A 17,392-nucleotide genomic window follows, 5' to 3' on the forward strand; every position below is an offset into this window, starting at 1 on the left:
TGGGAAACCTGCTCCTAAAAGTTGACTGGAAGGTTGCAAAAATAGGGTAGAATCTTAAGATCTAAGAATATCTTTAGACAACTCAACACATTTTATATCACATGAAGCTGGCCATGCAAAAGAGGGTCTGCAGAAAGCCAAGAAACAGGGACATAACAGCAGAAAGATGGAGACCAGGGTTTAACTGACTCAATTCACTGAAAAGCTCCACAGCACTGCTCTTCATGTGACTCTTGCCCTTTTTTTATTTTTTAAAATTTAGTATCTTGGTATTCTCAGCATCTTGTCAGCCAACACCTACAAAACCTTCAGAGCAATGTAATTTTTGCCATTTCATCATGCTCTCATTCCTCTCCCCATTAACAGCCAGTTGAGACACCACATCTTTAATCTACTTGCCCAACTTTTAGGAGAAATCTGTAGATCAAAGTCTCTGCACAGCCTGAAGTTACACTGTTAGTCCTCCTTCTAGTTCAAACCCAGATAGAGCCAAGGGATTCATCATTATCACCTCCCCAACACACAGAAACCCCTACAGCCCTTCCAGGGAGTCCTGCAATATGATGGAAAATTGTTCTTTAGCTCTTTACTGCTGAACTTACTTATAAGCCCAGTCCTTGTTTTTGGAGTTCAAAAGAAAACACTTTTTTATTTGAAGTAATTCCTTATAAACATGACAAAACAGGCAAGATCAGAAGTCACCTAATTCAGGATCTTTTTCCTGACAGAAGACTCTTGTGTTTTCCCAGCCATAGCAGCTCACAGCTCCTATGCAGGATATGGCATTTCCATATTTAGTGCCAGGCTCGTTTTTCTTCCTACATTTTTGGAGTTATAAAAGAAATGTAACTTCAAAGTTATTGCTGTGAGGGGGGTGAGGCCCTGGCACAGGGTGCCCAGAGCAGCTGTGGCTGCCCCATCCCTGAAGTGTCCAAGGCCAGGCTGGATGGGGCTTGGAGCAGCCTGGGATAGTGAAAGGTGTCCCTGCCCAAGGCAGAGGATGGAATGAGATGAACTTTAAGGTCCCTTTTTGTTGCTACAAAACTTCAGCAAGGCCAGTGAAAAGCCCACCCCCAGCTGAAATAGCTCTGCACTATAAATAGTGACCATGGCAGCTTTGTTTCTGTGCAGCATCTCCTACACACAGGAAACCAAGGCCTGCTGCAGGGGCAGACAGGTTTATCTGGCAGAACAGAGGCCCTGGGCACAGGGCAGCACTGCTGCAGCTCTCACACTCTCTGCTGTTACACTGCTCACAGGGACTGGCCTGCAAAGCAGAGTCACTACAGAACCATGCCAGCCTGGCTGGCCTTGGGGAATTTGCCATAGAGGAGCAGGATGCCAACAGGAATGCCAGCAGGTCTAGCAAGGCTGAAGGCCTGGGACAAAACAACTAAAAATTGTGCAAAAATGGTCCTGTAACTGGGCATAAAGTAATGGAATGAGTGAGTGGGTGAACCTTGCCTATTTGACACAATTTTAAAGTTCTTTCTGATATTGCTTGAGATCAGTTTATCTGTAGTAAGGAGGCATGTGTAGCTGTGGGCTTATGTTACCTCTGCTGCCCAAATGAGATTTTCATCACACAAATACACTGTGGCATGCTTACTATAGAAATTAGAAATGTACATAATTATATATATATAATGTAGATATTAGCACATTAAAGGGGATTCAGATTCCTTTTTCAGAGGGGAGAGTGGGTGGAAAACAAATTCTGCTGCATTGCATTCTCCTGGAACAGCACCAGAACTATCCTAGAACAGATCTTACAGATAACACCAGAATTTACCACAAAGTTCACAGTGACCGCCATGGCTCCAACTCATTTCCTCCTCCTCCTCCACCTCATGACTCACACAAGTTTTTCTGTCAGGTGAGAGCTATTAATTGCCAATCTCAACACTGGAGAAAGCTGTGTCACCACACAGGTAAAGATATATTTAGTTACCACTAGATAATGCCTGCACTTCTGCCAGTGCAAACAGGCACATGACTGGGCAAAGCACAAGTATGGGCATTTCTTATCAAACAAAACAGCAATTAAAGTACAGAATTAGAGAAAGGCTTTCAGAGTGCAAAGCAAGCAATTTCTTTAAAGTGACAGCTAACATCAACCTCTGCAAGTTTCAGAAGTTCACACTCTTAAACCAAATTTTAATTTAGTGCAAGGTCTCCTCTACATTTCAGGAAGCAGATGAACCACACATTTGCTAATCCAACCATAGAGTCAGTAATTAGAACATGTTTAAGGATTTCTGCAGCTCACTGAAGCAAGAGCAGTTTTAGCAGGATTTTCCTGCTGTAATTGGCTTCATATCTGAGAAAAACCCTATCTTATCTTAGCTCAGCATGCACATGCCTACACAGAGAGCAGCTGCCCACTATCTAAAGCAATAGGGTTTCTTAATACTAATATGAAGTTTCAAGTATGATGTAGGCTGAAAATGTATAATGTGTTTTCAGCATCAGTCCCATGGCTACCAGGTGACAGAGTATCTCTTGTGAAACCTTCCACCCATCATGTTGCAGATTACATCTTCTCTAAGTAGCATTACATGTTACTTTTAAAAATTAAAAGCATAATGCTTCTCATCTAATGCCTACACAGAATGAGATTCCCAGGTTTTCAGAGCTCAGCATTCCATATGTACAAGGATTTTACATGGCTGCTGAGTGCCCTGCACAACCTCATCACAGTACACACCTGGGTAAAACAGACACACCATGAGCCAACTCCCACTGCAGAGGAAGTGGCCTGTACACAAGTAATCCATCAATGCAGTAAAAACCAGACAGAGAGTAGGCCAGGCTTCAATGAAACCAAATTCCTCACAGAAAAGCAAAATCACTGCTAAAAGATCCCAACTAAAGGCCAGTTCAGAACCCACAACTCCAGCACAATTAACTTCCAAAGGAAATAATGGTGCTGCACTTGTGGCACAGATCACTCGCCATGATCTGCTGGCAATACAGGATGTTCAGGGTGAAAACCTGACACTTGCATGGCTCCAAACAGCCCTGTGCATATTTCTCACTGGGAACTGCCATCCCATTAAAACCTGAATGATTGCCAACATGGAGTCCTTCTGACTGGAATGAATGTGTCTGTCCCTGGGCCCCACCAAGCACATTTGCTTATTCAACCAGTAAGCAGGAAAATATCAACACGACTTCAAATTCGTGACAGTTATGTCTACCCTGGAACATAAAACCACAAGGAAAAACAAAAGAGAAACTCACTGAAACACTGGCCACACTTAGCTGTGCTGAATGGCAGGAGGTGTGATTGCCACACATCCTGCACAACAGCAGGGCTGACTGTCAGAGACGACCATGGAGGTGATAAAGCACTAATACTGTTGTCCCCATCTTTGTAAAACTGGTAACTTCCAGCTCCAAATCAGATTGACTCAACACAATGGCTGAAAAAACAGTGATCAAGGACAAGAGGAGCCAAAGCAACTCCTAGTCAGCTCTCACAAACCAGGTTGTTCTGGGACCTTCCATCAACAGCAGCAGCCTGTTACTCTAAATTCCAGGTGACACCCCTACCTAGAACAAGTCCAGCCAGCTGGGATCAGGAAAAGAGCCCCACTTTGTGAGGGGATGTCAGATACTGCAGCATTACCTGAGCAATGAAGCTTCCATGCAGAAGGGAGGTCAGGAATCTTGCATACTCCAGCTGAGACTCCTGCCAAGCCAAGCAGGTGTGCACATGTGCAACTAACAGATTTCAAGGCTTGGCCTGAATCATGCTCTGCTATTAAGTTAGAAGGAATATGAGTAAGTCTGAAACTGGATAGGGAAAATTCTCCAGCCCAAATCTCACCTTTGAGTCAGACTTTGGTATCCTGTAATCACATTCAGTATTCAATCTTAAGATTTAACTATTCCACCTTTGGCATTGCTGTGGGGGAGATTGCACAGTCATCCAGCTCTACAACAATGAAGTTATTTGGTTTGTGGTTCACTGTGTGCCCAGGCCCCCACTCAGTCGATGCAGAAGGTTTCAGACAGAGGCTGTTCACATCTAAAGATAAACCTGATTAGCTAAATCCTCTCCTGTTCCATCAGCTTACACAGAAGGATGGCAGCATTCATATCTGAACCCATGGAATAATTACTTCTGCAAAAGACTTAGTTTTACGGAAAACTAAGATGTTTAGCTGTGGCCAGTTAACCCAGAGATTTTTCTCCAGACAGCTTCAGGAGAAGTCTGACTCTAGAGAGCTGCAGACAGGGACTGCAGTTCCTTCTGTGGGAGGGCACAGCAACACAAGGGCAACCACTGCTCAGGCTCTGGCTACAGTGGCAGGTCCATCATGCTATGGCACACCTTCCTGGACACCTCCTGCCCAGCCAGGTTTTACTGCATCTCTAAGTTACTGGCCCTCTCTAAGTCTAAGAATGGGAGACAACTAACCCAAACAGCCTTCAGTATTGAAGGTCTTGCAACTTTTATGGGTGACACAGTTCCTTTTGCCTCTTGTGACACCAGCTCTAGAGTCTTGCAAAAAATATACCAAACACCCTCCAGAAAAAGCTCCAGCTCATTCTAGTCTCGTGTTTTGGGCACTAATAGCTCTTCAAATAGCAATGCCTTAAGGACAAGAGCTGACTGAAAGACAGCATGGTTATTTTATTCAGCTACCTTCTTCAGAAAGGAATTCCATCTCTTGGACTGCTAACTGCATGTAGTTAATGAGTGTACATAGTGTTTGGACACTACGACAGTTCTTGATTAAAGTTGTTTATTCCAATCAGTTGACATGATTTACATTGCTACTAAAGAGGCAGTAAAATGGCAAAGACTTGCAATTCACTGTTGGATTTAATATTCTTCTCCTTCATCTTCTCCATCCATCGAGTCTGTGCCCACTTCTTCATAATCTTTCTCAAGGGCAGCCAAATCTTCCCGAGCCTCTGAGAACTCCCCCTCCTCCATCCCTTCTCCAACATACCAGTGAACAAAGGCACGTTTGGCATACATCAGGTCAAACTTGTGGTCCAGGCGGGCCCAAGCCTCAGCTATGGCCGTGGTATTGCTCAGCATGCAGACTGCCCGCTGGACTTTGGCCAGGTCACCCCCTGGAACCACTGTGGGGGGCTGGTAATTGATGCCAACCTACAGGAGATGTGGAAGAGACCATGAGTTTCTTTGTGGTGTTTGACAATGACAATAATCAAAGTCAGACAACAGTTGATTAGAATGTGTCACTCACAAAACAGCCCCGCATGAGAACCTAAATCTCCACATCTCAGAATACAAATCAGGTACCTACAGAATAGCTCAGAGCAAACACACTCCATTGTGGGAACATGCCATAGAGTTTTCCCCACCCAGGTTGAAAGAGAAGACTTCCCCCATGGTGCTGTGCAGCACTATTGCCAATCTACATTAGATTGCTTTCTCCATTGGCAAGTTGACCCTGCCCACCCCAGCTGTTCACCCCTCAACCCCCTACAGGTTGCTGCCCTTTGCCCTGCCCCTGTGCCCTCAGGTCATTGGACACTGACCCCACACATAAGCCTGTGCACAGCACTTGGTTATGTCTTTGTCCCTGGTCCCTTTGGCACGGTGGATGCAATAAACCTTCATTGGAATACACTATACAAAGACCCTTCCTGTCTTTCCTCTGCTGAGTTATCTGTGGTGTGTGTGTGTGCATGGACTTGAAATGGCTGCTCTCGTGGCCTTACTCCGAGTGGCCTCTGAAGGAGATGCTTTAAAGAAGGTTGCAGCATTTCTGCCACCCTGCCCCATTGCAACAAATGGCGCCCAACACCCAGGACAGTGAATGAGAAGTCTAAGAAACCGTGGTGGAACTGAGACTTGCCTTAAATCCAGTAGGACACCAGTCCACAAACTGGATGGTGCGCTTGGTCTTGATGGCGGCGATGGCGGCGTTGACGTCCTTGGGCACCACGTCCCCGCGGTACAGCATGCAGCACGCCATGTACTTGCCGTGCCGCGGGTCGCACTTCACCATCTGGTTGGAGGGCTCGAAGCAGGCGTTGGTGATCTCGGACACGGAGAGCTGCTCGTGGTAGGCCTTCTCCGCCGAAATAATCGGGGAGTACGTCACCAGCGGGAAGTGGATACGAGGGTAAGGCACCAGGTTAGTCTGGAATTCCGTAAGATCCACGTTTAAGGCACCATCGAACCTAAGGGAAGCAGTAATGGAAGACACGATCTGACCAATGAGGCGATTGAGGTTAGTGTAGGTTGGGCGCTCAATGTCCAGGTTCCTACGGCAAATGTCATAAATGGCCTCATTGTCAACCATGAAGGCACAGTCAGAGTGCTCCAGCGTGGTGTGGGTGGTCAGGATGGAGTTGTAGGGCTCCACAACAGCTGTTGAGACCTGAGGTGCAGGGTAGATGGCAAATTCCAGCTTGGATTTTTTCCCATAGTCAACGGAGAGACGCTCCATCAGCAGAGAGGTGAAACCAGATCCAGTTCCTCCCCCAAAGCTGTGGAAAATCAGGAAGCCTTGCAAGCCAGTGCACTGATCTGACTGAAAGAGAAAATACAGGTGTTCAAGACATTGTGTGCATCAAGCTCAAGAAAGACAGCTCTGAATTCTGACACATCCCAACTGTTCAAGCTTCAGAAATACAGAATTTATCCACCAAGAGTCAAGAAGGTGTCCCAGGAAAAGCAGTATTCTTGGTTGGTTTAAACCCCCTACCTATTGGATGCCAATCACTTCAAATCACTAGCTTAAAATTCCTTCTACCCCCAACTCTCAGCTGAGGCCATGAACAACGAGCAAGAAAAGCAGGAATATTCAAAGACCTACACACTATCTATCCCTTACAGTTACTTGGTATTCTCTAGCTGCACAAAAGTGGAGCAATCCCCCATCCCAGAGCTACTGCTGTAATGCTGCACAAGTGCCAAGTGGAAGTGAGCTGTCACAGCCTATTATAGTGCCAGTCCCATTCACTCCACTCAGAAGACAAAACTAGACAGCTCTGTCCTCACAAAGAGGTGCCACATGATGCTCAGCTCCCAGGACTAACAGGGACTGCCAACAGCTTGTACAAAGAAATCATGACTGTTTTTCAGGTCAAAGTAAAGCCTGCTGCAAACTTATCATTGCTTTAATTAAGACTGTGGCAGTCAAGTGTTGAGAATAATTCCAGTTGTAATCTGCAGAAGGTGAACTTTACACTAAGACTCACTTAGCATTCCATATCAAAGCACCTGGGTTTTGTGCAATGAGAGTTCCTACCTTTGTGACACAGACTGGGCAATGGACATGCTTAGCAGCCCTAAATAGGGAACCTGAACCTCCTAAACTGCCCCCTTCACAAGTTTGCAATATAACTGAAGAACTGGGGAAGCTGAAACATCCCAGCATACTGAGATTTACTCCTTTTCTACTGTTATTACTATAAAATTAATCCAGAAAGCATAATAGCAGGAAATGCAGACAATAGTCCAAACCACTGAAACAAGCACTCTTATTTAAAATTCCTTGAAAGAGCCACAGCCAGAGACCAATCCTTCTCCAGCAGGAACTATGAAAATCATTTTTGGTTCTGGCTTTCTAAACATTAAACTATATATGAAGTTTTAGGTGCTTCATCAGCATTTTAGGCCACTTGAAAGCCATATCTGACAGGAAAAATCCAAGCACTTCCAGCTGGCTAAGAATAAAAGCAGATGCAGACTAAGTCCATAGATTCTCATACCACAAAGAAATTAAAGCACAGTTTATGTATTTGATAACCTCATTTCCAAATCCTGTTAAACAGATGTTTCAGAGCCTTCAGTGGAGTCTTACCAGCTTCCTGACGCGCTCTAGGACGAGATCAATTATCTCTTTCCCAACTGTGTAGTGACCTCGAGCATAGTTATTTGCAGCATCTTCTTTACCAGATATCAGTTGCTCAGGATGAAAGAGCTGCCGGTATGTCCCATTCCTAACTTCATCTGGGGAGAGACAAGACATATATAATATAGAAATATTTTAAGTAAATTTTGTATATAGACCAGCTTTTTCAAACTTCTAGGGGTGTCCAGAATAATGTCTTTAAACCTTTTGAGATAAAAGGCAACTACCAATCAGTAGGTCATTTCCTACAGCCTAAATGCTGAAGAACTATGAAAAACTAAATTATTGCTTAGGAAACTGTTCTATTTTACACCAAAGTTTAGAATTTTGACCTGCCAGAGCAATTAAAAACTGGACTATAGCAGAACCATTCTTCCAGTTTAAGACAACTTAAGGCCCATTTTGCAGCCCAGCAACTGAAACCCAATTTTTCCCCTTCACTTCCCAATCCCTCCAGGATGCTTCTGTGGGCAGGCAGAGCCAACTCTGCTTACATGTCCCTTTCTCTTCACTGTACTTTCTGCCAAAGGTAGAGAAGGGTTCAAAAGGAACAGGAGATGCTCTTAGAGCAATTATCTAAACCCTGAGCTGTAAGCTGCAGCACACACATCTCCCAGCAGTCACACGTTTAGAGCCCCTAGCTCCCAGAAATATGCACTTACACCCAAGCAAGTCTAAAGCTCTGTCCTACCAGAAAGGTACAAAGACACTCAACAGAGCTTTGTCTCTGGTTTAGCTCAAGTCACTCTTGAGTTGTGTGCTATTGCAGTATTGCATTATTTAATTTAAGTCAGGTGGACAGCAGAGAGCTTTATTAAATACAGCTGAAGCTGCCTGTTTGCATGTATTTGTTAATCTGAAATAAAACAAGCAAGAAAAAGTAAAACTTAAGACAAAAATATAGTTAGCATTCAAACCAGTTTAGGCTGAGCAGCTCCCACTCCACTCTGCAATCCAACAGCCTGAAAACTGCATCAAAATAAAACAATTTGGAAAAGTTTACCATCTCAAATACCCATGTGTCTAAGACTTCCTACAATACCACTCCACATTACAAGGGACAAATATGGGTAATAAGGGAAAAATATGGAACCAAAATAAAATGGTTCTTTATCCTATGCAGACAGGGGTAGCATGAGCCAGAACAGTCCTCAGCAAGTAACAAATCTTGTAGAGCTCAGATCAGTCCCTGGACTACAAAAGTGTGCCTGGAACAAAGGACTTGGGTGAGGGGACAGCTAAAGCAGCTTGCCCCAGACATACTGTCCTTCATGTTTTCAAGTCTAGCTGGGGTAAACTGTTAAAGACACTTGGATTCCCAGATGTCACTGCCCTATTTTGTGGTGGAAAGTTTGATGGTGTTTTACCACCATATTCACAGAGGTGGTGCATATCCACCATCCTGCTGCTTTCTGCAAGAGCAGCACTGCTCTGGAAGGACAGAAATCCCTGTGCACACATGTGGCAGCTGCTCAGCTGCTGCATGCACAAAGATGGCTTTTTCATTAATTCAGTGCATATGGGCTTGCTGCATGAATGGGGAGACTCATGAGCCCTGCCCAGGAAACTGGGGCAGTAATTTTCAATTAGCCAGGGAGGAATAACAGCTATTTCCCAGAAATGCACGTGATGTAACCTTTAACAAAAAGCCCTACCTTTGAGTATTACCAATCTTACCTATCTCCCCACTCTATGCCTGCATCACCAACAAGCACTAGAACACTAACTACTTTTTGGCATTTGTTCCAAGACTCACCAGCTCCTCTGCCCTCCTCCTTTGCCACCTGTTCTCCCTCATCTCAATTCTGAGCTGTTCCTGGTTGCTCAGAGCCACCACCTGGCCAGTGCAGAGGAGACAACAGACACAGGGCTCAAAAAAGCACAAAGCCAGATCTGCAACAGCTCCTGGGAATATCAGTGTATGGCCAAGGGTGCCTGGGCTTATTTCAAAGTTATAGCCCAGCACTTCCATCCTTAAACAGCCACACAGCCTTCTGCTCCCTTTAGAGGTTCATTTGCTGTGCTAGCCACAAGAAGGGTCTGGTGTGTTACACTGAACAGAAGTTAGAGAACAGCCATGGTTTGGGTACAGAGGAATAGCCTGAGAACAATCCCACATTTCCCCAACTCTGTATTGCAGAAAGATAAAACACAGCAACTGCATAAGCACAGGCAACACAGACCTCTGTTATAACAGCCCAAATCACTACTTGAGGCAAGATAGCCCAAAACCAGCTCCAGAAGAATTACTTCTGGCACACACTGGTAAAAGGAAAACCAGGATTCCTGACACAAGGGATGAAGGTCTTGTGAAACCAGGAGCTCACATTGAGCTGACAATGCATCTACTGCCCCAAGATGGAGAACTGTAGCTGATGCTTGGGATCACATCTGAACACCAAGAGCCAGTGTTGCTAGAGCTTGGAACAGAACACTTTTTCAAGAGTAGACTGTTTCTCAAAGATAAAGCACCAGGAAGCTGAAGCACTTGTTCAGAAGTCCCTGAATTTAGGCCAGCTATGGGGACTCATTTCTGCAAGCACTGTTCAGCTTCCACAGATTGCTTTGGGAAACTACAGCAATCATTCCCGTGTACAATAAGGAATCTTCCTAATGATATATATTGTGTCTCTTAAAGAGGTTCTACTGACTGCAGCACACATTATGCCATACTGTTCCAAGTGGCTGTAACTGTCCTCGCATAGCAAAAGCATGAAGCATGCTCATGAGACCCATGTAACTCCACAGCCTGCCAGAAGGTAATGCTGAAATTCTTGAAAGCTCCACAGAGCACAGTTGCCAGTCTCAATGAAAATAAAACCAAGTATTTTCCATCACTACGAAGGTGTAGGCAAGCTTCGTGCACTAAAAATGTAAAGCCCCAAAGCATTTATCAGGATGAGAGGAATGGATCCCTTAGCCAAAACCAATAGTCTAAAGTACTTATGTGGCAATAACGTGTGGCAATGTTCTGCAGTGCCTTGCACTGTTACCTATGACTGCAGGTTCAAGGTCCACGAACACGGCCCGGGGCACGTGCTTGCCGGCTCCGGTCTCGCTGAAGAACGTGTTGAAGGAGTCGTCCCCCCCGCCGATGGTCTTGTCGCTGGGCATCTGCCCGTCGGGCTGGATGCCGTGCTCCAGGCAGTAGAGCTCCCAGCAGGCATTGCCGATCTGCACGCCCGCCTGCCCCACGTGGATGGAGATGCACTCGCGCTGCGGGACAGAGACCATCACTCAGCACAAACACAACGCTCTTGTTTAGCAAAGGCTCAGCACCCCCGGGGGACTGCCAGCCCGCAAAGCCATTAAAACATTGGCCTCGTTGTCTTGGTGTTGGGGGCATTTGGCACAAAACATAACAGGACACAAAAGCCCCTTTGAGACATCATCAGCTCCACCCAGAAAAACCCTTTTTGACATTATCATTTCTACAAGCTCATTCCTCTTTGTTATTCTTCAATCAGACAGGAAGAGGCTGATCAACTCTTTCAAGTTCTTCAGCCAATTTCTCTCTTCACACCAAACCCAATATGTAGAAAAGCTGAGGATCACACCTCTCACTGGCCTAAGTGTCCAGAACAGCAACACCCAGACCCAGGCCCAGGAGCACAGCCACCAGAGGCAGCACAATCCTCCCAGGAGCCGGAAGTACTTCATTTAATGCACACAAAACCAAAAAAACACACAAAAAAAACCAACCTCTGGATCTCTTGAGGAAACTTTGTCACTCAGCAGGAAAGGTTTTGCCTAACAAACCCCCTCATAACCCTCCAGGAATACAGACCTATCAGGTCTCAAACAAGGTACTGAACTCCTCAACAACAGATAAAACTACCTCATGACAGCCATGAAGAAAATAGTTAATGGCAGCAAAATTATCTGTTCCCACGCATTTCTGGATTCCCATGTTCCCTTTGATGTCCAGAGCATAAACCCAGTTTCTTTAATATTGCAGCACAGGACTTCAAATGGTAAAGCCAAACCATAATAGAAGCATTGTCCAAATTCCAGGTCCATCTATAGCATTTTATATTCAACATCTAGTTTTGAATGTCAATAAGGCACATTCTAGAAGAACCTACATAGACTTCAGTTTAATGTGACTATTACCCAAAACTATGTTCAGACCCAATGACTAGATGGGACAATTTGGTTCCCTGGAATTCCAGGATAAGCAGGAGTACTTTCAGGCACAAGTACAGGCCAGGCAGAGAATGGACAGAGAGCAGCCCTGGGGAGAAGGACGTGGGGGGATTGGTGGATGAGAAGCCCAGCGTGCCCAGCCCTGAGCTCTGGCAGCCCAGAGCCCCCCTGTGCTGGGCTGATCCCCCAGGGTGGGCAGCAGGGCGGGGGGGATTCTGCCCCTGTGCCCTGCTCAGCTGAGACCCCACCTGCAGAGCTGCCCCAGCCCTGGGCTTCCAGCTCGGGAAGGATGTGGAGCTGCTGGAGTGAGCCCAAAGGAGACCACAGAGCTGCTCTGAGGGCTGGAACCCCTCTGCTCTGGAGCCAGGCTGGGACAGCTGGGATGTCCAGCCTGGAGAAAGATCCAGGGAGACTTTAAAGCCCCTTCCAGGGCCTAAAGGGCCTCCAGGAGATCTGGAGAGAGATTTTGGACAAATGGAAACAGTCTTAAAATACAGGATGATAGGGTTGGATTAGACATTAGGATGAAATTCTTCCCTGTGAGGGTGCTGAGGCCCTGGCACAGGCTGCCCCTTCCCTGGAAGTGTCCAAGACCAGGCTGGATGGGGCCTGAAGCAACCTGGTCTGGTAGAAGAGATGAAGCTGGATGGTCTTTAAGGTCTCTTCCAACACAAACCATTCTGTGATTCTATGACCTGGAACTGCCTAGTCCACATCCATAGTCAATGCAGAAAAGCAGGAGTACAGTCCTTTCAAACTCATTAGGAACCCCATGAAATTAAAATTTGTATTTGTCAAAAAAAAGAATCACCTGTTCTCAAGCACAGCACTGAACTGTTTCTAAGCTCCCATCCATCCAAGCTGTACATTCAATGTCCAGCCCACATCCCCTCTGCAAGCAGCGTTACTCAGAGCTGCTGCCACCCTTCTCCCCTCCAAAGCCACTACACCATCACCCTCCAGGCTGGAGCACTGAGCTTGTCCAGTGCTGCCATGGCAGAGAACACACAGCCAACCTGCCCAGCGTGAAAGAGTGACAGGAAAGCTGGCTGCAGTGCCACAGAGACCAGACCATGGCAATGACTCAGGGAACATCCCTTTAGGAGAGCAGGACAGCCTGAAACTTTTTTGTAGGGACAGGAGAGCAACGTAAACCACCATGTCAGCCTGGAACCTCACCTGAATGAGGTCCTACCAGTGACCTAAGCCTTGCTGGAGAAACTCCCAAGCAGCTGGGAAAGGTCACTTAAAGGGTGTGTAAGGACAACACCATACCACAGAGACAGAGGGTGTAAAGAAGGGCATGTGGAGCAGCTGAGGCTTGGTTATCGAGGAGAAGAGGGGAGATCTGCTCATGGTCTAGAGCTTCCTCACAATAGGAGGCAGAGGGCTCTTTGGTGACCAGTGACAGGACCCAAGGGAAGCTGTGTCAGGGGAGGTTTGCCTGGATATGAGAAAAGCAGCCTCCTCCCAGAGGGAGATCAGACAATGGAACAGGCTCCCCAGGGCAGTAGTCACAACCCCAGGGCTGACAGAACTCAACACTCAGGCAAAGAGTGGGATTCCTGGGGGTGTCCTGTGCAGGGCCAGGAGCTGGACTCAATGGCCCTTGTGGGTCCCTTCCAACTCTGAATGTACAGCTTGGCAACACAGCCACAGAGCAGGTGCCACATTGAACCATGGCATGTTTACTTGGACAAAATACAAAGTTCAACACATTGCGCAGTGACTCCCTGCACCAGCACCAACAGCAGTAACTGAGAGGGAGCCCTGCTGCAAAGACCCTTGGGGCTCCCACAGAAACCAGCCTGAATGTCCCACAGGGTGCTCTTGTCCTCAGTAGGGCAAGCCATGTGCCAGGGAACAAAAGGAGACATGGACTGCACAGGAGAAGGCTTCCCTCTGCTCTGCACGTGCCTCCAGGTCAGATTCTCAGAGGTTGATGCAAGGCTCAGGCTGGTGTTAGGAAAAGCCTCCCCAGTGGAATGGTGCAGTCCTGCAATAGGTCACTACAGAAGTGGGAGGGGATCTCCATCCTTGGAGGTTTTCAAAACTTGGCTAGACAAGGTCAGCCACAAAGCCTGGCCTGGTGCTACTGTGAGTCCTGCTTTGAGAGCTCTTTCAGCTGCTTTCCTACAACTCTACTAAGGACTTTTAAGTAGTATGTGGCTATTCAATGAAGCACAAACCTTTGTCAGACACTAGCAGCTTCTCTGCCCATTTTGTGCTGCATGGCCTTTTCACAGCACCAAGAATACTGAAGAACAAGGCTCAGATTCTCTTCCAAAAGCACCAGCTCCAAGCTGGAATGACAGGCAAGAGAACTGCCACTCTCATTATAGCCTAGGGCCTTAACACATCACTGATGAACTTCAGAATAAGGATTGAATGTATAGAGACAGCGCTGGTAAATGCTGTATTCAAGCCACTGCAGAATCCTCTTATTTACTTAACACTAAATGCTTTCCCCACACTTACATACATTATTTGCAAGCACACAAAGTTTCAGGCACAATTTCTCCAGCCCAGCCTCTGTTTCCTTTCCCAACAGGATGTGGCAATAGGGCACTGGGCTGTCCTGTCACTGCCCTTCCAGCAGCTGCAGCCTCAGCCCCTTGCTGCACTCACTGCTGGGCTGCAGCCCCCCGTGGCACTGCTGGACCAGGCTTTAGGTCCTCTGCACTCCCCAGCACGGTGCTCAAGGTCCAGCTGCACCTGTGTGAGGCTGATGGAGAGCCAAGCTTCCTGAGAACGGCTGTGCCAGCTCAGACCAAGCTTATCAGCACACCATATGGAGGAACGCTGCTTCCCTGGCATGGGACTCCGGGGAACCTGCATCCTTTGCAGAGACCAGGGGCTGCATTCATACTCTTGATTTGGCTTTATCTGAAAACCGTGACAATAAACAACCCTCAAGGGAAGGGTAAGAGCAAGAACCTCAGCACATCCCACCAACACTCTAACTTACAATAATTTTCAGCTCAACAAGTATTTCTCACACATTCACAAGCCTACAGTAGCAGTCTTGCTACATTTGTAAATCCATGTAACTTTTTGACAATCTCCTTTCAGAAATGTAGGAAGACAAGACCCCCACGAGGAAGAGCCGAACGCCCATCCCAGCCTCCAGCTGTGCTGCCCAGCTCAGCACCTGAACCCTGTCCTGTGGGACATCCCGGCCCCGTCACACCTTTCAGACTACCCTTCAAGGTGACTCAACTTAGCAGCTCGTTCTCGCCAGCCAGTATCACAAAGTCCTTCAGGAACCTTCCCCATCAGCCCAACCCCCGCGCTCCCACCCCGGGGCAGGAGCGGGGAGCGGCTCCTCGGCAGCACTCAGGGCGCCGGGCCGGGCTCCTCCCCCCGGCCCCGCGGGTCGCGCTCACCGCGCGGAGCTGCCCGGGCTTTACACACCGCGGGAACCCGGCGGCTGTCCGCGCCGTGCGGGCAGGGCGCCCGGGGCTCGCACGGACAGCCGGCCCCGGGGGCTGAGGGCGCCCGGGACGGAGCTGCAGCCCTTGAGCCGGCCGGGGCTGAGGGTCCCGGGGGCCGCCATGTTCTCGACGAGCCCGCCACCATTTTGGGACGAGACGGCGGGAGCGACAGGGCGCGGGACGAGCCTCGGCTGGGGCAGCGAGACCCACTGCCCCCCGCTGCCCGGCGGGGCCGTCCCGCCGCCCATCCCGTCCCTCCCACCACCGCTGCAGCTCGCGGAGTGGCGCCGGGCTACCCTGCCCCGCCAGGCCCTCGTCCCACTCACCATGGCTCAGGAGCGCCGGGACAGACGCGCAACGTGTCTGAACAGCACCGCAACAGCGGCGGCTCTCACCGCGCTCACCTTATATAAAGTGAGGGGCGGGGCGCTCGGCTCCCTGCGCTGTGCTCATTGGCGTGGCGTGCGCTCACCTGTGGGCCATTGGGTGATAGAAATGTCTGTCACCATCCTACGCGAGCTATTGGTTGATTCGTAACAAAGGGCGGGGAGGGGGAGGGGTTTAGTCTTCCCGCCAAGGAAGAGCGGCACCTTCCTCCTCCTCAGGGTTCGCTTCAGGCCGGAGTCGCTGTGGCCGAGCTGGGGTCGCTCTGTCCCGGGCAGGGATCGTTCTGTCCCGGGCCGGGGTCGCTGTGGCCGAGCTGGGGTTGCTCTGTCCCGGGCCGGGGTCGCTGTCGCCGAGCTGGCGTTGCTCTGTCCCGGGCTGGGGTCGCTGTCGCCGAGCTGGGGTTGCTCTGTCCCGGGCCGGGGATCGCTCTGTCCCGGGCTGGGGTCGCTGTCGCCGAGCTGGGGTTGCTCTGTCCCGGGCCGGGGATCGCTCTGTCCCGGGCTGGGGTCGTTGTGGCCGAGCTGGGGTCGCTCTGTCCCGGGCAGGGATCGCTGTGGCCGAGCTGGGGTTGCTCTGTCCGGAGCCAGCGGCCGAAGGGCAGGGGCTCAGCACTGTCCATCCCCGGGTGTTGGCCAGGGGCTCCGAGCTCAGCCTGGGGAGCCCAGAGTCAGCGGCTGCTGCCCTGGGAAGGAGCCCTGAGGGACCGGGCGCCGCTCGCGGCCTCGCACCCACGGGTGTCCTGGGTGAGTGCTCTCCCTGTCCCAGCTACGTGCACTGAGGCCGGGGAAAGCCACCGGTGAAAGGCCGGGCAAAGCTGGGAGCGAGGCATGGCACCCCGGGATCCTCGAGAGCCCCACATCTGCCCGGTGGGCACCCAGAGGCCCCGGTCCTCCAGGCGCTGGGCTGAAAGAGCGGGGTGTGGACAGGTCCCTGTCCCAGGAGGCTGGAGGCAGCTCCACGGTGTGCCTGTGCCAAGTGCCACTGCTGGGATGGAGAGTCACACAATGGAAAGGACTCGAAGCTGAAGGGCCACATCAGAACCTACGGAGAGCCACATAGGTTCTACAGGCATCAGTAGATCTGGTGTTTAAATACCCCAGCTGAAGTTGGATATTAAGTAGGAAGCATAAAAACCATGTGGTATGTCCTAAGGGTTATATTAACAGAAATATTCCTGCAATTGCCAAACTCACTCCCTGGGTAAAAGCAGCTGCTGTGTGTGCAGGTCTGATATTTGACACCTGGAGTTCCATCCATCCTTCAGGGCCTCAGCACCAGCATCAGTTTCAGGAAATTCCTTCCTGCTTTTTTTGCAGCAGGAGAGGGACGTGAAACAATTTTGAACAATAACAAAGTAGGTGATTTTTCCTCTTCCTGTATAGATCTCCAGCTCTGCAAACAGCCTGGATAAAGGTGGTACTTTTAACGTGGGTGTGGTGGAATTGTGGCAGGCTGGATCTGTACATGGAGAGAAGGGATGAACTGATCCCCAGGGCAGGGAACTGACACCTGCTGAGGATGCTGCTCCTGCTGTTATCAACCCCATTGTGATCATCTGAGCCCAAGGCATGGAATGAA

General features: G+C 49.0%; 1 protein-coding gene across 1 annotated transcript; it reads right to left on the minus strand.

Annotated features, from left to right (window-relative positions):
* Nucleotides 1-4,737: 4,737 nt before the first annotated feature.
* Nucleotides 4,738-15,820, minus strand: LOC120497296 (tubulin alpha-8 chain). Its single transcript, XM_039698553.1, has 5 exons — nucleotides 15,754-15,820; nucleotides 10,841-11,063; nucleotides 7,797-7,945; nucleotides 5,841-6,521; nucleotides 4,738-5,128 (listed from the first exon to the last, which is right to left on the minus strand). The coding sequence occupies exons 1-5, from the start codon at nucleotides 15,754-15,756 to the stop codon at nucleotides 4,835-4,837; spliced, it is 1,350 nt and encodes a 449-aa protein (XP_039554487.1). The 5' UTR covers nucleotides 15,757-15,820; the 3' UTR covers nucleotides 4,738-4,834.
* Between the last annotated feature and the right edge of the window lie 1,572 nt (nucleotides 15,821-17,392).

Source organism: Passer montanus, unplaced genomic scaffold, assembly GCF_014805655.1.
Source record: "Passer montanus isolate IOZ18808 unplaced genomic scaffold, ASM1480565v1 scaffold127, whole genome shotgun sequence".
NCBI lineage: Eukaryota > Metazoa > Chordata > Aves > Passeriformes > Passeridae > Passer > Passer montanus.

Excerpts from the sequence above, each read along its gene's own strand:
- LOC120497296 (XM_039698553.1), bottom strand. Across the intron at positions 7,946-10,840 it reads CCTTGAACCTGCAGTCATAG|ATGAAGTTAGGAATGGGACA; the intron begins GTAACAGTGCAA and ends GTCTCTCCCCAG. Across the intron at positions 6,522-7,796 it reads TAGAGCGCGTCAGGAAGCTG|TCAGATCAGTGCACTGGCTT; the intron begins GTAAGACTCCAC and ends TTTCTCTTTCAG.